This window comes from Megalobrama amblycephala, linkage group LG3, assembly GCF_018812025.1.
Source record: "Megalobrama amblycephala isolate DHTTF-2021 linkage group LG3, ASM1881202v1, whole genome shotgun sequence".
NCBI lineage: Eukaryota > Metazoa > Chordata > Actinopteri > Cypriniformes > Xenocyprididae > Megalobrama > Megalobrama amblycephala.
The window spans coordinates 14,101,669-14,127,508 of NC_063046.1; the positions used below are offsets into that span (position 1 = coordinate 14,101,669).

The following is a 25,840-nucleotide window of genomic DNA, read 5'->3' on the forward strand; positions in this document are numbered from 1 at the left end:
AAACAACAATCCAGTGATCAGTCACTGAAGATGCACATTCATTGGCGAATGTTTTTCAGCAGCACTTTTTTTTTTTTTTTTTTTTTTTGAAATTACTAAAATTACAGCAACCCCAAATGTTTACAAAATTACAGTACACTAATTATGTCACTAATTAATTAAAAATGTTTTGTCAGGTAACCTGTGAAATGGTAAAGCATTTTTATTACCGTTCCTTCCTCTCATTCATTGTTAAATGTAACTCTTTCCCCCTTAGCTGGCTATTACATATATCATGAGGCTGACAACAGTGTAAATGGACAGAAAGTACGCCTCCTCAGCCCAGTTATTAGTAATGGACCTGCGGTGATCTGTGTACAGTTCTACTACTACATGTATGGCAGTGACAGCAGTAACACTCTGACTGTATTGGCCAAACATTCCGGCTCTGAGGAACAACTGTGGCAAAAAATTGGGATACAGAGCCCGTCATGGCTTGGAGCTTCTGTCACAGTGCCCATACCAGCCGGGCAGACTCAGGTGGGTTGGTTAAAAACAGCAAAAGAGTGCTAATTCACGTGTACATGTAAGGCTTTAGAAATTATTCTAAGGCTCTAGCGTGCATTTTAAAATGAAATACACATGGGTGCTATCCTGCCATACTTGACCACATTGCCTTAAAAACTGCCAAAGTATCATGGCCTCTGTAGAAGACTTTAGCTGTTAAATTTCAGTGTGGTCACTGTGTTTATAACTACAAGGCTTACAGTATGTCTAATCTATATTGACTTTATTTTCATCATCAGTTATAAAAAAGTTAGACAGAGGATAGAGAACACTGCTAAAAGCTCTAAATGACAGAATGACTCCCACAGCATGACAGAAAATTCCCTTTCAGTCTGCTTTAATGTAATGTTTCTCTTCTAGATTGTGTTTCAAGCAATGCGTGGACTCTCTTCATCATGTGACACTGCCCTGGATAACATTGTCATCAGCGAGGGAGCCTGTGCTGGTACTTTATTCCCTTGTTGCATATTACAAAGAAACACATTTCATATTACAATAATAATACAATTTTATTTATTTGTTTATTTTTATTCAGTCTGTATAGCTGGGTGTGATTTTGATGATGGTGAATATTGTGGCTGGATGAATGAGGTATCAAATGAAAATATCTTTGGTTGGGAGCATTGGATTGGACAGACAGATACACCAGGCACTGGCCCTGATGATGATTTCTCTAAACCAGGACGTGAGTCCAACGTTCCGCTCTGGCTTTTACAACAATGATGTTAAGGACTTCTTTCTGCCCTCTCAACATTCCCTATTTTCTCAAACTGTTTCTTTCCAATGCAGTGGGGTCATACCTGTTAATGGACTCCGTCTATAGCGTTGAAGGAGAATCTGCTCAGCTCTGGAGTCCCTCTACCTCAGCCTCTGGTTGCCTGCAGCTGGACTTTCATTACTACATGTATGGCAGTGCTGCCAACATGGAACTTAATGTCCATGCAGTCACCACTGGTAAGGGTGAAGATTAAGAGTTTATTTAAACAGTTTTAAAATCAAAGGACAGCTATGGTATTACAGTATCATGAGGATCATATGCACATATGAAAGCAATTTATCAACTTTCAAAAACTTGATCAATGGTTTCTGAAAAATGTATTTTAGCTTAGATTTATTTATTATTATTTTTGTTTTAGGTGGGGCACTTGGAGCCCCTATTTTCAGCCTCAAAGGGAATCAAGGTCAGGGCTGGAAGCCCGCAAGTGTTCGCTACATCGGCTCAGCTGGTACAGTGCAGGTCAGTTTTATTCTCTCATTTAGGAATTTGTAACAGAGCATCTTTATATTCTTTTTAAAGAACGATGAGACCCATTTGAGTTAAAAATTAATTTGTATTCATTATAAATGTTGCCAAAGGTGCATGTGTTTACACTGTACATTTTTTATTTCAGTTTGTAATTGTTGGTGTTTATGGTGAAACCGACAAAACAGATATTGCAATTGATAGTGTCTGCATTACCACTTGTACAGGTAGGTGTCAATAACAATAGTCATTTTAAGGCTATACGTAGCGGTTGTCGCATAATAAAAAAATTGAATGAGAAAGCACCAGTCTATCGATTGTTTTCTTGCTTGATTTTAGCAACTCCAACAACACCATCCCCACCACTACCCACTACACCTAAACCTACAACACCGGGTCCATCAACTCCTAAACCATCTACACCACAACCCACTACACCTAAACCTACAACACCGGGTCCATCAACTCCTAAACCCACTACACCTAAACCAACAACACCGGGTCCATCAACTCCTAAACCCACTACACCTAAACCAACAACACCGGGTCCATCAACTCCTAAACCCACTACACCTAAACCAACAACACCGGGTCCATCAACTCCTAAACCCACTACACCTAAACCAACAACACCGGGTCCATCAACTCCTAAACCCACTACACCTAAACCAACAACACCGGGTCCATCAACTCCTAAACCCACTACACCTAAACCTACAACACCAGGTCCATCAACTCCTAAACCCACTACACCTAAACCTACAACACCAGGTCCATCAACTCCTAAACCATCTACACCACAACCCACTACACCTAAACCAACAACACCGGGTCCATCAACTCCTAAACCCACTACACCTAAACCTACAACACCGGGTCCATCAACTCCTAAACCAACAACACCTAAGCCAACTACTCCAAAACCAACACCACCAGGTAATTTAAACTATTTTCCCTATAAAAGTCTATTAAGAAACGTTTCCAACATTTATATAAACAACTCTTCATGTCTTCCAGGAGTGATCTGCCCTCCAGACTCTGAATACATTGATTGTGGCCCAGCCTGTATTCCTACCTGTGCAGAACCCTCCACCAACTGCTCTGGTTCTTGCATCAGCGGCTGCTTCTGTAAACCAGGATTTGTTTTCCGTGGCCGGCGCTGTGTTCCTATTGAGCAGTGTGGGTGCCTGGATGAGGAAAACAATTACTTTGAGGTACAAGAGTTGTGGTTGATGTGAGGCTGCATTTTTATCTAGTTCTGTGACCTAAGCCTTTGCTCTAAACTTGATCTGTATTTACACTCAGCCTGGTGAGATCATATTTGGAAATGGCTGTACCAAGTTGTGTCGCTGTGCTGGCAACTACACTTTCGACTGTGTGGACAACACCTGTGACCCTGTGACAGAAGAATGTCGGGAGGTTGGTGGAGTGCACGGCTGCTACCCTAAAGGTATTGTACAAAACAACAACAACAATCTTCCCTTAAACTACAATTACTGTAACTGACAAGTGATCAGTGGTAGGTGAACTATGAATACCCTTAAACGACATGCTTATATTTGTGATAGCTCATGTTTCATAGCCAATATGCTTCCAAACACATTTCGTATAATCTTCTACTCTAAATATTTTTGTTAAAATGGTAACTTTGACATCAAGATATTTTTCACTCACAGGAACCTCTACCTGTGTTGCTTCTGGTGACCCCCATTACACCACCTTTGATAACCGGCGCTACGACTTCATGGGAAACTGTTCTTACCTGATGTCTGAACCTTGTAACAGCACAGATGTGCCTTACTTCGCTGTATACACAGACAATGAGAATCGCTACAACAATCCTCATATCAGCTATGTAAAAGCAGTTCATGTCCATGCGCTGGGAGTGATAGTGTCCATTCTCAAAGGAGGAACTGTGCAGGTAAGAGAAAAGAAAATTATTTTCAATATTATTGCTAATGTACATATACTGTATGCATCTTATTTAGTGGGGCATTCAAATGGACAGTTATTTTTTCTGACTTTTCTCAGGTCAATGGAACCAATGTGAACATTCCTCTGAGTCCTGTCAGTGGTGTGGACATTTTTATGTCTGGCAAGCACTACACTGTGGCCTTGAGCTTTGGAGTGACTGTACGTTACGATGGAAACCACTTTATGGACATTAAAGTTATCAAGGAGTGAGTATGGTTCTTATAAAAGTCTTAGTAACTATAATAACTTGATTCACTTTTAAATGTTTCTACATGCTTGTGATCATTTTACAGCTATGAGGACAAACTTTGTGGACTGTGTGGCGACTACAACGGAGACTCTAAGGATGACTTCAAGACCCCGACTGGTGAACTGGTCCAAAGCCCCAGTGACTTTGGCCACAGCTGGAACACAGACCCTGAGTAAGGCAATATGCAATTCACATACTGTTACTGCTAAAAGACTTAATGTTAATCGTTAGTTCATATCATAGGTGTCTTAACTTTGATTTTGCCCTTCAGTTGTAACAAGCCAGATGTCGACCCAACCCCAGGATGTACAGATGCTGAGCAGGATTTGTATGAAGGACCTGCTTACTGTGGTATAATATTGGAAACCAATGGCCCATTTGCTGCTTGCCATCCAAAAGTCAACCCCAATGTGAGTGAAATCAAATCAGTTCATTTGAAATGCTTTAGTGTATCATTTTAACCATATAACAAATACTTACACATATTAACCCTGTGTTTATAGGGTTTCTTCCAAGCCTGTTTGTTTGATGTGTGTGAACTGGATGGAGCTCATTCTGCATTGTGTGAAGCAATAGAGTCGTACGTCAATGAATGTCAGGACCGTGGCGTCACAATTGGACCCTGGAGAAACAGCACCTTCTGTCGTATGTCTGAAAAATACATATTCCTCAACCATAAACTCTCACAAAACCTGCTGACATCAATGGCTTGTCCTATTTCTCATAATGTGAGATAGAGTGTAGTTTATGATCAGCACTAACACACATTCTTCCTCTCCAGCTCTGAAATGCCCACCCAACAGTCACTTTGAATCATGCGCCCCAATTTGCCAACCTTCCTGTAACCCATTTCCACCAAACCAGTGCACTGGGCCTTGTTCTGAAGGATGTGTTTGTGACCCTGGATACATCCTCAGTGCTGGCCAGTGTGTGAAAGAAGATACATGTGGCTGCAGCCATAATGGAAATTATTATCAGGTGAGGCAACTGGATGTGGTATCATTTAGGACAGCAATAGTTTGTTATAGTCAATCAAATATTATTTTTCGTCAAACTAACATGTTTCTTCACTGCATGGATTTAGCCAGGTGAAGAGTTCTACACCAAGGACTGTGAGCAACTGTGTAAGTGTAACCCCCCATCTGTTACCTGTAATGCCACTGACTGTCCACCAATGGAACAATGTGGAGTACAGGATGGCGTAATTGGATGTTACCCAGAAGGTGAGTACCATAGTTAAGTAATCTCAGTAAGTGCGTTTCCAATCACTTTTTATCCATCCATCCATCCATCCATCCACCCATCCATCTAATTTCAGTCAGGCTAAAGCAATAATTTGTTTTTGTTTTTGTTTTTTTAAATAAATGTCTGACTTAAAATCATACTAGTTCAGTTGTACAATGTTGAGCTAACAGTAGATGTAATTATAGCTTGGCTTTGTCCAGCATGTATATGCATTAATAAGACAACAACTGGCCTTGTCTTTGTGCGCTGAATCTGAAAGACAGATGTTATTTGTGATTGATCCTCAATATTTGATTATGCATTGCATCAAGTATATTTGGCTAGAGATGGATATGGTCATATGATGTTGTATTACATGCATACAGGTTATAAAATCACAAACATTTCATTGTTTACAAATTGAGTTTGACAATATACTATTGTACTTTTACGCAATCTTTAGCGCTCATTATTTGATGTCTTTTAATATACTTATTCTCTTTTCACAATCCCCCAGGATCTCAAGACTGTATTATCTCTGGTGACCCTCATTATAACACCTTTGATGGCAAATACTACAGCTTCATGGGCACTTGCACCTACACTCTGGCCCGCACCTGTAAAAACAACACTGGTAAGCAATGGACAAACCATGTTAAAACTATCCTCAATCAGCAGTGACATTAGAATGCTTGGGTCGTCAGTAGGTGTTATGGAGTAACAAAACATCCTGACAATCTTAATATTGATTCAATGTACATTAGACATTCCCAAAATTAACAAAAAAGGGTTTAAATAAGAATATAGGTGTACAGCTTTAAAATAACTTTACTTTCCTCTCTCCTGGGTCTGCAGGCCCCTGGTTCTCCATAGAGGGAAAGAATGAAGAAAGAGGAGTTTCTGGTGTTTCTTACCTGAGGAAACTGTACGTGACTGTTGATGGTGTCACTGTGACAATGATGAAAAACAAGATAACTCTGGTCAGTATCCACTGCAGCTGCCATCATTAAACCGCCATTGAAATCATTCTATAATCTTCAGATAAACAATTGAGATTTTAAGTCAACAGCTAAAATAGGTTTTATGGCATTAAGTAAATGAAGACAATAGTTTTGAGTCACTCCTCTTATCTTAACTCTTTTCTTTCAGTTGTTCCTAATTTGTTCATAGTCACAACATCTCTGTCCATTTTTTAGTTTTCCAAGAATAATCTTTCTTTTTAAGGAAAAGAAAAAAATCTCTCACCGTTCTTCTAGTCAGAGCTAACATTAATCTTCAGTCCATCTCTATTGTTTCTCTCTTTTTCACACATCCAGGTAAATGGACTCAGGGTGTCCCTCCCCCACTTCCCATCTCCGCTCATCTCTCTGTCTCTTGCTGGCCAATATGTAATCCTCACAACTCCGTTCGGGCTGAAGGTGCAGTGGGACGGCAACCATTACGTCAAAATCTCTGTTCCCAGGTACTGAAACTCTGAAAACAGCCTCATTGGAATATATATATATATATACAGTACAGTATATCACTCTGAGCTGAAGTATTTGTCAGGAAACACTAAGACCCACTGTGATTCTTAAGGGTTATAGGACTTGAGTCAATCCTGCAAAATAAAAAAAATAAAAAAGCATCTCTACAGAAACTAACAGCTTTACATTAATCTCTCATTAATCTCTCTCTTTGTTCCTCTCTCACTCATTTTATCAGTTCCTACTATGACCAGATGTGTGGCCTGTGTGGGGACTACGATGGAAACCCTAATAATGATTTCACTAAGCCAGATGGCTCGCAAGTCGACAGTTCAAGTCAGTTTGGAGACAGCTGGCAAACCGATGAGGATGAGGACGCAACGTCAGTACCTTTTCTTCCTTTTATCAACTGCACAGGCAGCACAATGTTTTGAGGATTAGTTCGACTTCATATGTTCAATAATGATGTTGTGTTTTTAGGTGCAAGCCTGACCCTGGACCTCAACCACCCTGCGATCCTGTGCTGGAGGGTGTGGTGTCAAACCCAGAGAACTGTGGGAGAATAACTGACACAAATGGACCTTTTAGGTTTGGACTTACCAAACTCTGAAATTTCTAAATGCTGCTAATGAACAATGTTGAAAGACTTTTAGTGCTTAACCTTTGTACACTTTCTCTTACATTTGCTCCTCACAGGGACTGTATAAATGTGGTGGACCCGTTGCCTTTCTTCCAGAGCTGTGTGTTTGATATGTGCCGTTATCAAGGGCTGCAGCAGGTTCTTTGTGACCAGCTTCAAGCTTACACCGATGCTTGCCTGAGTGCAGGTGCACCTGTCCATCAGTGGAGGGAGCCAGACTTCTGCCGTGAGTCATACTCTCATGTAGATTGTTTCACATCGCACAAAGTGTATAATGTTTTAAACATATAATAAAGCAGTAAAATTGGCAACCTACATCCATGTAAGAATTACATTTCACATTCCCAGTGACAAGCTTGCTTTAAGCTTTCTCTAATCCAGAACATAAATTATTGAAATGGAGTTCAGGAGGTTGGAATTAGACAGCTAGAGTCGGTTAATTACTTTAACTTTAGCCTTATTGTTTTTATTATTTATGAGGCTTTTATGACAGGAATGCCGTCACAGAGGGATGGGGACATGGGCCTGGGAAACTTCATAATTCACACTGCATCCTCACTTTAACCGTATTTTCACCATCAGTTAATTTTTTTCCTAATTTTTCTACAGCTCTGGAATGTCCTCCAAATAGCCATTACTCCATATGTGTGAGCTCCTGTCCGGAGACATGTCTGGGTATCAATGGACCACCGGGCTGCAGTGAGAAGTGTGTCGAGGGCTGTGAGTGCGACGCTGGCTTCATCCTCAGTGACAACAAGTGTGTTCCTGTTAAAGACTGCGGCTGTGTGGACACCTCAGGCTCCTACCACCCAGTGAGTTTAAAACCAGGACTGACCCGTGGGGTTCTGGGGACATGGATGAGATTAGGAAAATGGGATCCACTGATGTAAAAATTGTCAAAACATGATATCAACATTCACGCAACCACTGCAAAAATGACACGCATTCCTATTAATGTGGCCATGTTTAGGTAAATGAGAGCTGGTATCTGGAGGGCTGTAAGCAGAAGTGTACTTGTGAGGGTGGAGGAATTATTCAGTGTTCCAGCTCCAGCTGTCTTCCTAATGAGAGTTGCCAACTAGAAGATGGAGACTATATCTGCAAACCAAGTGGTAACAGTTATAGTACTGGTTTATACATAACAAAGTTTTGAGTACATGTACTGGTACATTTGTTTACACATATTATCATACCATAAATATACACAAATCCAGTTATACACAAACCAGTCGACACTCCTGACAGATCTGGAACTATTTTTTCTAGTTTCATTTGTATCTTTCTATTTAGATATAAGAATTTGTTCTGTCTCTGTTGACCCTCTTTGCCTCATTTGATAATAAAGTACATCTCTTCATGAGTACCTGCTCCTGCTCTATCAAGAAATTACAGCATTTGTATAACTAAACAACTCTTCATGTCTTCCAGGAGTGATCTGCCCTGCAGACTCTGAATACATTGATTGTGGCCCAGCCTGTATTCCTACCTGTGCAGAACCCTCCACCAACTGCTCTGGTTCTTGCATCAGCGGCTGCTTCTGTAAACCAGGATTTGTTTTCCGTGGCCGGCGCTGTGTTCCTATTGAGCAGTGTGGGTGCCTGGATGAGGAAAACAATTACTTTGAGGTACAAGAGTTGTGGTTGATGTGAGGCTGCATTTTTATCTAGTTCTGTGACCTAAGCCTTTGCTCTAAACTTGGTCTTTATTTACACTCAGCCTGGTGAGATCATATTTGGAAACGGCTGTTCCAAGTTGTGTCGCTGTGCTGGCAACTACACTTTCGACTGTGTGGACAACACCTGTGACCCTGTGACAGAAGAATGTCGGGAGGTTGGTGGAGTGCACGGCTGCTACCCTAAAGGTATTGTACAAAACAACAACAACAATCTTCCCTTAAACTACAATTACTGTAACTGACAAGTGATCAGTGGTAGGTGAACTATGAATACCCTTAAACGACATGCTAAATTACTTGTGATAGCTCATGTTTCATAGCCAATATGCTTCCAAATACATTTTATATAATCTTCTACTCTAAACATTTTTGTTAAAATTTGTAACTTTGACATCAAGATATTTTTCACTCACAGGAACCTCTACCTGTGTTGCTTCTGGTGACCCCCATTACACCACCTTTGATAACCGGCGCTACGACTTCATGGGAAACTGTTCTTACCTGATGTCTGAACCTTGTAACAGCACAGATGTGCCTTACTTCGCTGTATACACAGACAATGAGAATCGCTACAACAATCCTCATATCAGCTATGTAAAAGCAGTTCATGTCCATGCGCTGGGAGTGATAGTGTCCATTCTCAAAGGAGGAACTGTGCAGGTAAGAGAAAAGAAAATTATTTTCAGTATTATTGCTAATGTACATATACTGTATACATATTATTTAGAGGGGCATTCAAATGGACAGTTATGTTTTCTGACTTTTCTCAGGTCAATGGAACCAATGTGAACATTCCTCTGAGTCCTGTCAGTGGTGTGGACATTTTTATGTCTGGCAAGCACTACACTGTGGCCTTGAGCTTTGGAGTGACTGTACGTTACGATGGAAACCACTTTATGGACATTAAAGTTATCAAGGAGTGAGTATGGTTCTTATAAAAGTCTTAGTAACTATAATAACTTGATTCACTTTTAAATGTTTCTACATGCTTGTGATCATTTTACAGCTATGAGGACAAACTTTGTGGACTGTGTGGCGACTACAACGGAGACTCTAAGGATGACTTCAAGACCCCGACTGGTGAACTGGTCCAAAGCCCCAATGACTTTGGCCACAGCTGGAACACAGACCCTGAGTAAGGCAATATGCAATTCACATACTGTTACTGCTAAAAGACTTAATGTTAATCGTTAGTTCATATCATAGGTGTCTTAACTATGATTCTGTCCTTCAGTTGTAACAAGCCAGATGTCGACCCAACCCCAGGATGTACAGATGCTGAGCAGGATTTGTATGAAGGACCTGCTTACTGTGGTATAATATTGGAAACCAATGGCCCATTTGCTGCTTGCCATCCAAAAGTCAACCCCAATGTGAGTGAAATCAAATCAGTTCATTTGAAATGCTTTAATTTATCATTTTAACCATATAACAAATACTTACACATATTAACCCTGTGTTTATAGGGTTTCTTCAAAGACTGTTTGTTTGATGTGTGTGAACTGGATGGAGCTCATTCTGCATTGTGTGAAGCAATAGAGTCGTACGTCAATGAATGTCAGGACCGTGGCGTCACAATTGGACCCTGGAGAAACAGCACCTTCTGTCGTATGTCTGAAAAATATATATTCCTCAACCATAAACTCTCACAAAACCTACTGACATCAATGGCTTATCCTATTTCTAATATTGTGAGATAGAGTGAAGTTTATTATTAGCAATAACACACATTCTTCCTCTCCAGCTCTGAAATGCCCACCCAACAGTCACTTTGAATCGTGTGCCCCAATTTGCCAACCTTCCTGTAACTCATTTCCACCAAACCAGTGCACTGGGCCTTGTTCTGAAGGATGTGTTTGTGACCCTGGATACATCCTCAGTGCTGGCCAGTGTGTGAAAGAAGACACATGTGGCTGCAGCCATAATGGAAATTATTATCAGGTGAGGCAACTGGATGTGGTATCATTTAGGATAGCAATAGTTTGTTATAGTCAATCAAATAGTATTTTTCATCAAACTAACATGTTTCTTCTCTGCATGGATTTAGCCAGGTGAAGAGTTCTACACCAAGGACTGTGAGCAACTGTGTAAGTGTAACCCCCCATCTGTTACCTGTAATGCCACTGACTGTCCACCAATGGAACAATGTGGAGTACAGGATGGCGTAATTGGATGTTACCCAGAAGGTGAGTACCATAGTTAAGTAATCTCAGTAAGTGCTTTTCCGTTCACTTTTTATCCATCCATCCGTCTAATTTCAGTCAGGCTAAAGCAATAATTTGTTTTTTGCTTTTTTTTTTAAATAAATGTCTGACTTAAAAAAAAATGTTCATCCTTAATATTTGATTATGCATTGCATCAAGTATATTTGGCTAGAGTTGGATATGGTCATATGATGTTATATTGCATGCAAACAGGTTATAACATCACAAACTTTTTGTTGTTTACATATTGAGTCTGACAATATACTATTGCACTTTTACACAATCTTTAGCGCTCAATATTTGATGTCTTTAAATATACTTAATCATTCTCTTTTCACAATCCCCCAGGATCTCAAGACTGTATTATCTCTGGTGACCCTCATTATAACACCTTTGATGGCAAATACTACAGCTTCATGGGCACTTGCACCTACACTCTGGCCCGCACCTGTAAAAACAACACTGGTAAGCAATGGACAAAACCATGTTAAAACTATCCTCAATCAGCAGTGACATTAGAATGCTTGGGTCGTCAGTAGGTGTTATGGAGTAACAAAACATCCTGACAATCTTAATATTGATTCAATGTACATTAGACATTCCCAAAATTAACAAAAAAGGGTTTAAATAAGAATATAGGTGTACAGCTTTAAAATAACTTTACTTTCCTCTCTCCTGGGTCTGCAGGCCCCTGGTTCTCCATAGAGGGAAAGAATGAAGAAAGAGGAGTTTCTGGTGTTTCTTACCTGAGGAAACTGTACGTGACTGTTGATGGTGTCACTGTGACAATGATGAAAAACAAGAGAACTCTGGTCAGTATCCACTGCAGCTGCCATCATTAAACCGCCATTGAAATCATTCTATAATCTTCAGATAAACAATTGAGATTTTAAGTCAACAGCTAAAATAGGTTTTATGGCATTAAGTAAATGAAGACAATAGTTTTGAGTCACTCCTCTTATCTTAAATCTTTTCTTTCAGTTGTTCCTAATCTGTTCATAGTCACAACATCTCTGTCCATTTTTCAGTTTTCCAAGAATAATCTTTCTTTTTAAGGAAAAGAAAAAAATCTCTCACCGTTCTTCTAGTCAGAGCTAACATTAATCTTCAGTCCATCTCTATTGTTTCTCTCTTTTTCACACATCCAGGTAAATGGACTCAGGGTGTCCCTCCCCCACTTCCCATCTCCGCTCATCTCTCTGTCTCTTGCTGGCCAATATGTAATCCTCACAACTCCATTCGGCCTGAAGGTGCAGTGGGATGGCAACCATTACGCCAAGATCTCTGTTCCCAGGTACTGAAACTCTGAAAACAGCCTCATTGGAATATATATATATATATACAGTACATTATATCACTCTGAGCTGAAGTATTTGTCAGGAAACACTAAGACCCACCATGATTCTCAAGGGTTATAGGACTTGAGTAAATCATGCAAAAGAAAAAAATCAAAAAGCATCTCTACAGAAACGAACAGCTTTACATTAATATCTCATTAATCTCTCTCTTTGTTCCTCTCTCACTCATTTTATCAGTTCCTACTATGACCAGATGTGTGGCCTGTGTGGGGACTACGATGGAAACCCTAATAATGATTTCACTAAGCCAGATGGCTCCCAAGTCGACAGTTCAAGTCAGTTTGGAGACAGCTGGCAAACCGATGAGGATGAGGACGCAACGTCAGTACCTTTTCTTCCTTTTATCAACTGCACAGGCAGCACAATGTTTTGAGGATTAGTTCGACTTCATATGTTCAATAATGATGTTGTGTTTTCAGGTGCAAGCCTGACCCTGGACCTCAACCACCCTGCGATCCTGTGCTGGAGGGTGTGGTGTCAAACCCAGAGAACTGTGGGAGAATAACTGACACAAATGGACCTTTTAGGTTAGGACTTACCAAACTCTGAAATTTCTAAATGCTGCTAATGAACAATGTTGAAAGACTTTTAGTGCTTAACCTTTGTACACTTTCTCTTACATTTGCTCCTCACAGGGACTGTATAAATGTGGTGGATCCCGTTGCCTTTCTTCCAGAGCTGTGTGTTTGATATGTGCCGTTATCAAGGGCTGCAGCAGGTTCTTTGTGACCAGCTTCAAGCTTACACCGATGCTTGCCTGAGTGCAGGTGCACCTGTCCATCAGTGGAGGGAGCCAGACTTCTGCCGTGAGTCATACTCTCATGAAGATTGTTCATATTGCATGAAAGTGTGGAATGGTTTGAGAATATAATAAAGCAGCAATATTTAGCAACCTACATCCATGTAAGAATAACATTTCATTTTCCCAGTGAAGCCAGCTTTCAGCTCTCTCTCTCTAATGCACAAAATAAATTATTTAAGTAAATGCAGTTCAGAAGGTTGGAATAAGACAGCTAGAGTTGAACACTTACGTTAACTTTAGCCTGATTGTTTTTATTATTTATGAGGCTTTTATGCCTTTAATGGCCAGAGTGGTGGAGACAGGAATGCTGTCACAGAGGGATGGACACATGGGACTGAGAAACTACATACTCCACACTGCATCCTCACTTTAACCGTATTTTCACCATCAGTTAATGTTTTTCCTAATTTTTCTACAGCTCTGGAATGTCCTCCAAATAGCCATTACTCCATATGTGTGAGCTCCTGTCCGGAGACATGTCTGGGTATCAATGGACCACCGGGCTGCAGTGAGAAGTGTGTCGAGGGCTGTGAGTGCGACGCTGGCTTCATCCTCAGTGACAACAAGTGTGTTCCTGTTAAAGACTGCGGCTGTGTGGACACCTCAGGCTCCTACCACCCAGTGAGTTTAAAACCAGGACTGACCTGTGGGGTTCTGGAGACATGGATGAGATTAGGAAAATAAGATGCACTGGAGTAAAAATTGTCAAAATTTGGATCAAAACATCCACAAAACCACTGCAATCATGACAAGTAAATTAAAAATCTAAAAATGTTCCATGTTCATCCATGATGTTATTAATTTATTTCTCTGTTAATGAGGTCTCAATTTAAATAAAAATTGAATTCAAAATAGATAGTTAGACATTAGAATTAGAATTAAAATATATTCAGAGATTTCGGAGAAATTGTAATGAAGGATAACCAAATATTTAGTCGACTGGATGTTTTAACGAATCGGTTGAGTAAATGATTCAATGAGTCTTTACACAACACAACGGCTACATCCGCAAGATGAAAGGGTTAGTTCACCCAAAAATGAAAATTCTGTCATTTATTATTCACCCTCATGTTGTTCCACACCCGTAAGACCTTCGTTTCTCTTCAGAACACAAAGTAAGATATTTTCAATAAAATACATTGGCTCAGTGAGGCCTCCATTGCCAGCAAGATAATTAACACTTTCAGATGCCCAGAAAGCTAACAGTTATTAAAGACATATTTAAAACAGTTCATGAGACTGAAGTTGTTCAACCTTAATGTTATGAAGCGACGAGAAAAGTGACATCTTTTTTGTATGACAAATCTTTTTTGCGTGTATCAAACTGGCAAAATCACACTTTTTCAGTAAACAAGGCTTCGTTACATCATAAGTGTTTCGAAATTTCAACGGTTCACCACTGGGGGGCGTGACTTTGCCAGTTTGATACACACTCCGAACCACTAATTCGAAACAAAAGATTCGTAAAGCTTCGAAACTTCATGAAGCAGTGTTTTGAATTCGCCCGTCACTGGATATTGTTGAATAAAGACGTTATTTTGTTTTTTTGGCGCACAAAAAGTATTCTTGTCGCTTCACAACATTAATGTTGAACTACTGCAGTCTCATGAACTGTTTTAAATATGTCTTTAGTAGCTTTCTGGGCATCTGAAAGTGTTAATTATCTTGCTGGCAATGGAGGCCTCACTGAGCCATCGGATTTTATCAAAAATATCTTAATTTGTGTTCCGAAGATGAACGAAGGTCTTATGGATGTGGAACGACATGAGTAATAATCATGCAATCAAACAATCTAAGAATCATGTCACATCCTGTCTACTGAGACAACTTTAACTGATCGATTTTGAAGGCAGCATATATGTATCCTATGATATCCCACAATCTTGTGCATTCCATTTTGTGACAGTTGAGCTAAAAATACATATATAATACAGAATACATAAAGAGTTGCGGTTGGTGGTCAGTTTGTGTGTAAATGTATGCTTTTTCCTCTTTTGATGTCATTTCTACAAGAAATTAGTATAGTAGTAACTAAATGTTCACCAAGTTATCACAAACGGAGCCGTCTGCTGTCTAATCGCTCTCGTGGTATTTTGATGTTATATACCGAATGGTCTGTGCAGTGGCGCTTCAAGTCGAACACACCTATTCCCCAATAGGGCAGCGAGGCAACAAGTCAGTTGCCTAAGCTTTCAGATGCAGCCAGTAAGACACTTGTCGCTACTACTGGCGTAACAGAGTCACTGAACGAATCAGTAGGCTAAATGAACCTTTCTGATGAACTGATCAAATTAATTGGGTCACTGGGATGAATCAAAATCAATTTTATTAGTGTTTATATAGTCTGTAGGCTTGCTTAAAACATTGTGCAGATTTTTTTAATTAATATAAGATATTCATGTTTATATTCAAGAAATGTGCTTGATGTTCTTTTCTAACACATTCCTATCTATGTGGCCATGTTTAGGTAAATGAGAGCTGGTATCTGGAGGGCTGTACGCAGAAGTGTACTTGTGAGGGTGGAGGAACTATTCAGTGTTACAACACCAGCTGTCTTCCTACTGAGAGCTGCCAACTAGATGGAGACTATATCTGCAAACCACTTGGTAACAAATTTATACTGGTTTACACTTAGTACAGTTTTTAGCATATGGTATATTTGTACTGGTACTACAAATATACCACTGGTATATTTGTTTACACATCTTATCTCATACACACATGCAGTTCTGCACAAACCTGTTGACGCATGGAACTAATCTTTTTTATCTCTCCATTTTTTTTGTCTCTTTTAGGTACAGGCATTTGCTCTGTTTCTGGTGATCCTCATTATACCTCCTTTGATGGCAAAACACATCACTTCATGGGTGCCTGCTCCTACACTCTCACTAAGCCATGTAATGAGACCTCCGGCTTGCCATACTTTTCTGTGGAGACACAGAATGAGCACAGAGACAATAATAAGAAAGTGTCTTATGTAAGATCTGTTATCATCAATGTCCACGACACAACAGTCATTTTGGGCAAGGGTCGCAAAGTACAGGTGAGGGATATTTCTAAGATTTGTGAGACCTAAATATCAGATTAGAGGAGATCAGGACTGTGGTGCATTCGTAAGCTTACCTTATTTGTACATCCTGCAGGTGAATGGAGTTCAGGTCACTGTGCCGGTCACACTTCCAAATGGTATTAAGATCTTCCTAAGTGGCAAATTTGTGGTGCTTGAGACAGACTTCGGATTGCGTGTCCGTTTTGATGGAAATCATCATGCAGATGTCACCCTGCCTTCCTCCTACAGCGGACTGTTATGTGGACTCTGTGGTAAAGACTGCTAATTCAATTATTCCACTGCTACTAACCAAATATTAATAGTGTTATATGATTCATTTAAATAATAATAATATATTACAGGAAACTATAATGGTAATCTTAATGATGATAACATCAAGTCAGATGGAAAGCCAACAGACAGCACCAATGAGCTTGGAGAGAGCTGGCAGGTGCCCGATGACAGACCAGAGTAAGTAAAAGCATATTTGACCATGCACTGCATCAATAATAGTAAGATTTTTTTGATATATATATATATATATATATATATATATATATAATGCTATTTTTATCATTCATGCCTTTGCTATCTCTCCAGTTGTACTCATGGTGGAGGAGACATTGAATGTGATGACAAGATCCAGAGTGAAGCTCAGAAACCTACTAGCTGTGGCATGATCAGCGACGAAAATGGTGGGACACACATACATTTTAAAACACTTTGATGATGAGGTCACTGATCAAATACATAAAAGATTTAAAAGGCTTTATCACAGTTAAACATTTATGTACTGATTGTTCTAGTTCTTATAGGTGTTTTATTTTATTTGTTTATTATTCACTATTATTTTTATTATTAATATTATTTTTAATATTGGCTTATGTCAGGGTTATTATAGTTAACCAAAATTAAAACCTTAGAAAAAAATGGAGCTTTATATAAAATAAACATTAACTGAAATAAAATAAAAAATTGGGAAAAAAACTATTTTATTAAAAAAAAAAGACATTTAAAAAAAAAAAACACTACAAAATTACTAAAACTTTGACTAAAATTAGAAAATATATAAATAAAAACTAATTCAAAGAATTAATAAAATCTGTAATAGTATCTGAATGATACTAAAATAAATAACACTGCCATTGACCTGAACATCGAGAGTAAAGTGTACAAAAGTCCTCATTCTGCTCTATTTTGGTTTATATTCCAGCACATCTGTTCATTGCATTGATTTTCTCAGTTTTATAGGGCTGTTCTTGTGACATCTGTTCTTGCACCATTAAAGCCTTTTCATCATTCTTTTCCCAGGAATCTTCAAGCCATGTCATGCAGTAGTGCCGCCTAATCCCTACTTAGAGAACTGTGTGTTTGATCAGTGTGGCACTGGTGGCGCCACAGTGGCACTGTGCCAAGCTATTCAAAGCTATGCTGACCTGTGCGCTCAAGCTGGGGTGCCAATTAACTGGAGAAATAACACCTTCTGCCGTAAGTGTTTGAGCCCTACAGGCATTCTGTAAAGTGCCCTTTAAAACCTGCTATTAAATGTATCCTGGTATCCTTTTTAAGACTTTGCAGTGTGCACCCTTCAATTAGGGTGACATCAATAGGTGCTGTTTTGTTCTATTGCTCCTAAAGTGGCTGTGTTAAAACAGTTGTACTTTTGTCTCTCCTTCTCCACCCATAGTTCCCAGTTTCTCGTCTATCCTTTTCCTACTATTTTCATTCATTTGTTCTCATTGTTCTCATTTCTTACAGCTATTAAATGTCCTGTTGGTAGTCACTATGAGCCTTGTGGTTCAGCGTGTCCAGCCAGTTGTCAGGACCCTGGATCTGAAGGCACCTGTACTGAGCCCTGTGTTGAGGGATGTGTGTGTGACCCTGGTTTTGTCCTCAGTGGAGACGAGTGTGTGCCCTTCAGTGATTGTGGTTGCACTGACAGAGACAACAACTACAGGCCTGTAAGTTCCTGTTCCTTCTGTTTTCAAGTTTTAAACAATTTAATCACAAAAAGATATTAAACAATCTAAATAAAACCGTATAGTTTAATTCAGTTAATTTTTGTTTCTAGTTTCCTTTGTGCAGTTAAATGATTAATTCATATCAATGTGTTTTTCAGGTTGGAGACAGCTGGTTTACAAAAGATGACTGCACGGAGCGCTGCGTTTGTTCACCTTTCAATACGGTGACATGCGAGGCATGGCAATGTGGTCCTGCTCAGGAATGTAAGGTCAATGAGGGTCAGCTGGGCTGTGTGAACACAGGTACATACTCTACCAATACCACATGTTAATCTTACTGTTATATACTATTCTATCTATCTATGGTAACACTTTAGTATGGGGAACAGCTCTCACGTTTAACTAGTTACATATTAGCTTGCATATTGGCTGTTTATTAGTACATATTAATGCATATTCTGCATGACCATATTCTACACCCCTAAATCCTACCCCAACCTAAACTTAAACGCTACAAAAACTACCTTATTAACTATTAATAAGCAGTAAATTAAGAGTTTATTGAGGCAAAAGTCATAGTTAATAGTGAATATGTGTTCCCCATACCAAAGTGTTACTCTGTCTGTAAAGCATCTGCTGAATGAATAAATGTAAAATCTGTCTGTTTGTCTATCTAACATCTTTATAATACACACTTACTAACTGGCCTTCTTTGCAGGAGTGGGCATTTGCCACATTGCTGGTGATCCTCACTACTACACCTTTGATGGGATCATGCACACCTACATGGGTACCTGTACTTACACGCTGGTGGCCATATGCGACATCTCCATGGTGACACCCTTCACCATTGTGGCCAAGAACGAAGAACGCGGCCAACCAGAAGCGTCTTATGTTCGTTCCGTGACCGTCTACCTGCCCACTGCCAACATTACCATCAGCAAGAGCGGAAGAGTACTGGTGAGTCCGAGACGGAAACAGGAAGAGATGGAGTAGTGGTTTTAACTATGTGGCATTTGCATGTCTTCTTCTGATTAGACATTGTGAATATTGCATGATTATGATTCTATACAATATGTATTCAGTGATATCATTGTGCTAAATCTCTGGCCTGTACTCTCATCTGTTTTGACTAGCTGAATGAACGCAGGATAAAGACCCCCTACGACATCACTGCAGCCAAGGCACGGGTGTTTACCAGTGGAGTAAACACCATACTAGACACTGACTTTGGCCTGATTGTGAAGTTTGATGGAGTGCACCATATTGAGATCACAGTACCTGGAGACTATTTCAACAAGGTATGAAACTATACAAACAAAACTAGAACGTCACTATACTTTATATTTGTACTAAATGTATTCTTTTGATACTGATATTTGATTAATAAACGGTTCCCTTTTTGTTAGAATATCTGAATTGAATTAATGAATTTCCACAAGAAGTAACGCATATCACTCACTGCTTCTCCTGTTCTTTAATATTTCTATGATAGGTGTGTGGAATGTGCGGTAATTACAACGGCGATTCCTCTGATGATAACTTGATGCCTGATGGCAAACCAGCTAAAAATTCCATTGAACTTGGTGACAGCTGGAAAGCAGAAGGAGACAGTGATCCTGGGTGAGTGATGCTGATTAATTGGTTCCTCTAAGCACCTCTCCATAATTCATAAATAACAAACCTAGATAAATAGCAGCATTATAGATCCATGTATGATGCATATTTGAGGCATCATGGTAAAAGAATTGTAGAGTTTTACTTGTTTTCATTCTGTTGTATTCAACCATCCCTCGTTCCTCCACTCACAGCTGTCAACCTGATCCACGACCTGAAGACATACCCAACTGTGACGAGAATGAGGAAGAAATCTACAAGTCACAGTGTGCGTCGTCGATCCTGTCTGATCTCTTCAAGCCCTGTCACTCTCTCATTCCTCCAGAAGCCTTCCTGGGGAACTGCGTTTATGACATGTGCGAATATGATGGCATGCAGTCGACTCTGTGCGATAACGTTGAGGCTTACGCCCAGGCCTGTTATAGCGCTGGAATCACGATCAACTGGAGGAACAGCACATTCTGCCGTAAGTTAAAGAGAAAGAGGGACTGTCTGTGCTGAGAATGTTATGCTGGGTGACAGGAGGAGGAATCATTTGGCTTGAATTGTAAAGATTTAAAGAGCAGAACTGTGATGCTGATAAAATTAAAGGTGCCCTAGAATCAAAAATTTAATTGACCTTGGCATAGTTGAATAACGAGAGTTCAGTACATGGAAAAGACATACATTGAGTTTCAAACTCCATTGTTTCCTCCTTCTTATATAAATCTCATTTGTTTAAAAGACCTCCGAAGAACAGGCGAATCTCAACATAACACTGACTGTTATGTAACAGTCGGGATCATTAATATGTACGCCCCCAATATTTTCATATGCCAGCCCATGTTCAAGGCATTACACAGAACGAGAGATTTAAAGGGGCGGCGCGCTGAATCGGTGCATAGTTAATGATGCCCCAAAATAGGCAGTTAAAAAAATTAATTAAAAAAAATCTATGGGGTATTTTGAGCTGAAACTTCACAGACACATTCAGGGACACCTTAGACTTATATTACATCTTGTGAAAGAACGTTCTAGGGCACCTTTAAGAATTTATAAGATTCTCCATTGATAGGCCATATAATGAATATTTATGCACATTTTGAAGAAATTGTCCCTAAATATGTCAGTCCCTAAATATTGTCATTTAAAGTCAGTGCTTCATACCTTTTGTGTGTTTTCATTTCCAGCTCTCCCATGCCCACCAAACAGTCACTATTCTGAGTGCACAGCACCATGCCCTCCTACTTGCGCCGACCTCTTCCCCGTATTCTGCCCATTACCACCCAATAGCTGTGTCGAAGGCTGTCAATGCAATGCAGGCTTCGTGCTAAGTGATGGCAAGTGTGTTCCTCTCTCAAGTTGTGGGTGTGTTGACAGCAATGGAGAGTATCATGAGGTGAGTAAACTTTGGAGCTAACAAGAAAATAACTAAAAATCAGCTTTCCTTAATACTAAAGGTTGCATGAAATACTGAGATACTACACTATTGTTCAAAAGTAAATAATTTTGAAAGGAAATTAATACTTTTATTCAGCAATTGCACATTAATTTGACCAAAATTTACATTTACATTTTTATAATGTTACAATTGATTCCGAATGTTCTATTCATCAAATTTTATGAACAAAATTAAGCAGCACAACTGTTTTCAACATTGATAATAAAAATAAATGAAATAGTTATTTTATATTGTAATATTATTTCACAGAATTACAGTTTTACTGTTCTTTTTTAAGAAACTAAAAAAAACCTTATTTCTAACACTTAAAAATCTTTCCGACCCCAAACTTTTGAACGGTGGTGTATATATGAAGATTTTCTATTCTTCATAACTCTTCTATTCATCTCATTATTGAAATCATTTTCTATGTAAATGTATAATGTGCAAAGACAAGTTGCTTAAAGAATGTATTAGAAAAAGGTGCTGTAAAGATGGCAGTGCTTTCATTTTAAATGTCACGTAATATTACAGTAATGCCTGGTATACATTTCAGGTGGGAGATTCTTGGATAACTGACCGCTGCGAACAAAGATGCAGCTGCAGCCTTGGAGCAGTGCTGTCCTGCACATCCTTTGAATGCAATGACAACTCAATCTGTGATCTTGATAGCAGTGGAGACCGTTACTGCAAACCCGAGAGTGAGTTATGTTGGACCCTCTAAGCAGTTTCCAGATTGGTCCTAATGTCCACCTCAGGAATTAACTAACTCAAACTTCTTTTACTTCTCATAGAATTCGATGACTGCAATATTGCTGGGGACCCTCACTATCGAACCTTTGACAATTACAATCACCACTACCAGGGAGCGTATACCTATGTATTAACCCAAGGAAACAATCTGCCAAGCTCCCTCACTCCTTTCAGGGTCCGCGGAAAAAACCAAAGGCAGGGAGGCATCGGTCGGGTGTCCCTCCTGCGCGAGGTCTATGTGGATGTGTACGGCATTACTGTTCGCATGCAACAGAAGAAGAAAGTGCTGGTGAGAGAATCATGGGACATATAGTCAGTCCTAATAACTGAATCTAACAGACTTTCAACTACACTAGATAGTAAAATCCCACATCATAGAAGTCTTCTGCTTTTGTTTTCCTCCATCAGGTCGATGGCGAGAAAGTTGGTCTACCATACAGTCCTGTACAGGGAGTTACCATAAAAACAAAGTCTCGCTTTGTTATGCTCACAACTGACTTTGGCCTTTCTGTGCGCTTTGATGGCGGTTCCCATGGAGGTACAACACTCAAACTCAAAATGAACTTTAGCACAATTTATCAAGAAATGTTTAACCCTGGCTTGCTTCTTTTTTGAAGTATATAATCGAAAACACACACTCTCTCTCTCTCTCTCTTCCACTCACCTAAAGTGGTGAGACTGCCTAGTGTATACAGATCTCGTGTGCTCGGTCTGTGTGGTAACTATGATGGACGCACCAGTAATGAGTACACAAAACCAGATGGCACAGTTACTCGCAACCTCAACGAGTTTGGAGACAGCTGGAGAATAACGGACAAAGATGGGGCGAGTCTTCGTACCACATCCCTACCAAAGATGGTGCACCTGCACAAGTAAGGGAGACTCCGATTATCTGTTATGCTATGCATTATAAATCAGCTGGGATTAAAATTCTCATAAAGTTCAACCTAACCATATAAACTAAGCTGAAATGAATCATCTGAATTTATTCTACTCCTAAAAATGCTTTCTTTTTTACAATTAGGCGTGAAGTAGAGGCCGATCCAGATTCAGGGTTTGAGACGACGGGCTGCACAAACGCTCAGCTGGCTGAGCTGAACGGGAATAAACAGTGTGGGGCACTCAGTGACCCTACTGGTCCTTTCGCTGCCTGTCATGCTGTGGTTGCTCCAGGCCCTTTTCAGGAGTGAGTAATGTGTGCATTTGTTTGTGTGTGAGGGTGTGTGCATTTTAGTAACAGCAAGTACTGTATGAGTTCATTTCCTGAAATCAGAGAATAACGTAATGTGAAGTGGGTGTGTATTGCACTTACTCTGAACAGGAGCATGTTTGTGTGCATTGTGTTTGACTGAGATAAACCCGGGTTTGATTTGTGGGTGTTGGATGCACAGTTCTTCATGACCGTGTGTGTGTGTATTGCAGGGATTGTGTGTTTGACCTGTGCGCTGATCAGGGCAGTGAAGAGCTGCGTTGTGAAAATTACGCCGTCTACGCTCGCTCTTGTCAAGATGAGGGTGTCACATTAGGGCTATGGAGACAAGAGTTGAATTGTGGTATGAAAAAAAAAAAAATAATAATCTACATGATGCAGACTTTATCCAGCCTGTAGCTCACACTTCCTTTCCAAAAGTTTGGGATCAGTAAGATTTTTTTTCCACAAAAAAAAATAAGCAGCACAACTGATTTCTGAAGGATCATGTGACACTGAAGGCTGGAGTAATGATGCTGAAAATTCAGCTTTGCCATCACATGAATAAATTAGATTTTGAAATATACTAAAAATAGAAAACAGTTATTTTAAATTGTAAACATATTTCACATTTTTACTGTATTTTTGTTAAATAAATGCAGCCCTTGTGAGCATAAAAGAACAAAACATTCAAAAATGTTACTGACCCCAAACTTTTGAACGTAAGTGTATATAAAAACTGTAACTGAACTTGACCTTGTATAAATATATATATATATATATATATATAAAATATATTACTTAACATACTTGAGATATATCCATGTTACCTCTTTCGCATGTACTTTTCTGATTGTGTTTGTGATCACATTCAGGTCTGCAATGTGGAGCCAACAGCAACTACTCCATCTGTATGACTCCATGCCCGGCGTCCTGCGCAGATCTGGCGGCTCCTTCAGAGTGCGAGCAAACAACGTGTGTGGAGGGATGTAAGTGCCACCCTGGCTTTGTCCTGAGCGACCAAGACTGTGTGCCTTACAGCCAGTGTGGATGCACTTACCTAGATCGCTACTATCTGGTAAGGCTTTTGATACATGAGAAACACTACAGGTTAAAGGTTATGATGTAAAATGAATTGCAAAGAAAGATGAAACAAGACATTGCACTTGCTGATCATGTTTCTCTGTACCCTACACAGCTCAAGGAGACATTTGTGACTGAAGATTGTTCACAAAGTTGTGAGTGTACTACAAGTGGTGCTGTGTGTCAAACAAAGAGCTGTAGAGACAACGAGATCTGCACTGTGTATGAGACCAAACGCGACTGTTATGAAGGTGAGCTTTTGAGATTGCTTTACTCTTTAAGCATTTTATCAATGAATATTGGTTATTCATAAGATATTCTGGCTCAAAATATTTGATATTCTTAGTCTACAAATGATTCTGGATTGGTATTATGTGGATTCATTATCATGTTACAGATGCTACAAAAGAGTAATGCACTGATTTTAAACTTCCTTTTGCCCTCTATCTCTCTCAGTGAGTCCATGTTTGAGCTCGCCCTGTCAGAACGATGGTACCTGTGTGGAAAAACCAGACAGTTCTGGGTACACCTGCACTTGTGCTGAAGGTTTTGAGGGCACAAATTGTGAGCTCTTTAAAATCCCCACTGAGGAAGGCCTGGGTAAGTGAATGTGAACATGCCATATCCATTCTTAATGTAGCGTGTATTTTCATGCTTAAAAATGAAACCATGTATGCCAGTGAAGTGTAATAAGAGGTTTTACCTGCTTGCCGTTTTATAGATAAAACATCTATTATCTTGATTGGAGTCCTTGTGCCGCTTGGTGTCATCCTCATAGTCACTGCAATTGTGTGCATTTACAAGAAGTGCAGGTAAAGCCCATTTAAAGAATAAACTTACATCAAAGACACTGATTGAGCAATGATGTCAAGTATTCATTCATTTTTATAAGGCAAATTAATGATTTTTAATCTCTTTTCACACAGCTGCAAAAAAATGACTTATGATTCAAGTAAATTTGAACTGAACAAAACAGGTATGTGATAACTGATTGTATTTCTAAAACACCAAAAAACTATGAGAAGTATAATGTGAGCTGTAATATGAGTATTTTTGTTCACAGAACATCCCTATGAAACTCTGGATGATATTAAGAAGCAGGGAGAGGACAACGGCGTGCTGAAGGCAACAACGTTCTGAAGTGTTTTTTGATGCTGATTTGCTTAAATGTTAAGATTTTGTTTATATTTATTCACTTTAAATGTCTTTGTGGAATATGTGAAGTAAAGGCAAAACCTGTTAATAGTTTTTCAACCTTTCAGTAACTTATTTGTAAACTTTTATTGTAATTTTCGGTGTGAGGTGTGATATGATTGGGTGAACAAGTGCAATTATCAAATGTCTGTGAACATCTGATATGAAATAAATTATTATATTTTCTTCTGA

At 39.4% G+C, this 25,840-nt stretch overlaps 1 protein-coding gene across 1 annotated transcript; it reads left to right on the top strand.

Annotated features, from left to right (window-relative positions):
- Positions 1-1,921: 1,921 nt before the first annotated feature.
- On the top strand, positions 1,922-25,813 carry zanl (zonadhesin, like). Its single transcript, XM_048184080.1, is given in 60 exon segments — positions 1,922-2,725; positions 2,807-3,003; positions 3,095-3,239; positions 3,466-3,710; positions 3,821-3,969; positions 4,057-4,185; positions 4,285-4,423; positions 4,517-4,658; positions 4,795-4,991; positions 5,098-5,236; positions 5,755-5,871; positions 6,093-6,217; positions 6,554-6,699; positions 6,942-7,085; positions 7,184-7,291; positions 7,400-7,569; positions 7,953-8,155; positions 8,314-8,455; positions 8,772-8,968; positions 9,060-9,204; positions 9,434-9,678; positions 9,789-9,937; positions 10,025-10,153; positions 10,253-10,391; positions 10,485-10,626; positions 10,763-10,959; positions 11,066-11,204; positions 11,571-11,687; positions 11,910-12,034; positions 12,371-12,516; positions 12,758-12,901; positions 13,000-13,107; positions 13,216-13,246; positions 13,248-13,386; positions 13,801-14,003; positions 15,850-15,988; positions 16,178-16,425; positions 16,526-16,703; positions 16,794-16,902; positions 17,032-17,126; positions 17,743-17,919; positions 18,190-18,392; positions 18,551-18,695; positions 19,111-19,352; positions 19,529-19,693; positions 19,888-20,015; positions 20,204-20,475; positions 21,179-21,387; positions 21,986-22,130; positions 22,224-22,471; positions 22,591-22,720; positions 22,853-23,054; positions 23,207-23,368; positions 23,605-23,735; positions 24,247-24,449; positions 24,570-24,705; positions 24,911-25,054; positions 25,176-25,266; positions 25,381-25,430; positions 25,518-25,813. Coding segments are annotated over 60 exon segments (9,930 nt in total). The 5' UTR covers positions 1,922-1,956; the 3' UTR covers positions 25,595-25,813.
- Positions 25,814-25,840: the final 27 nt, after the last annotated feature.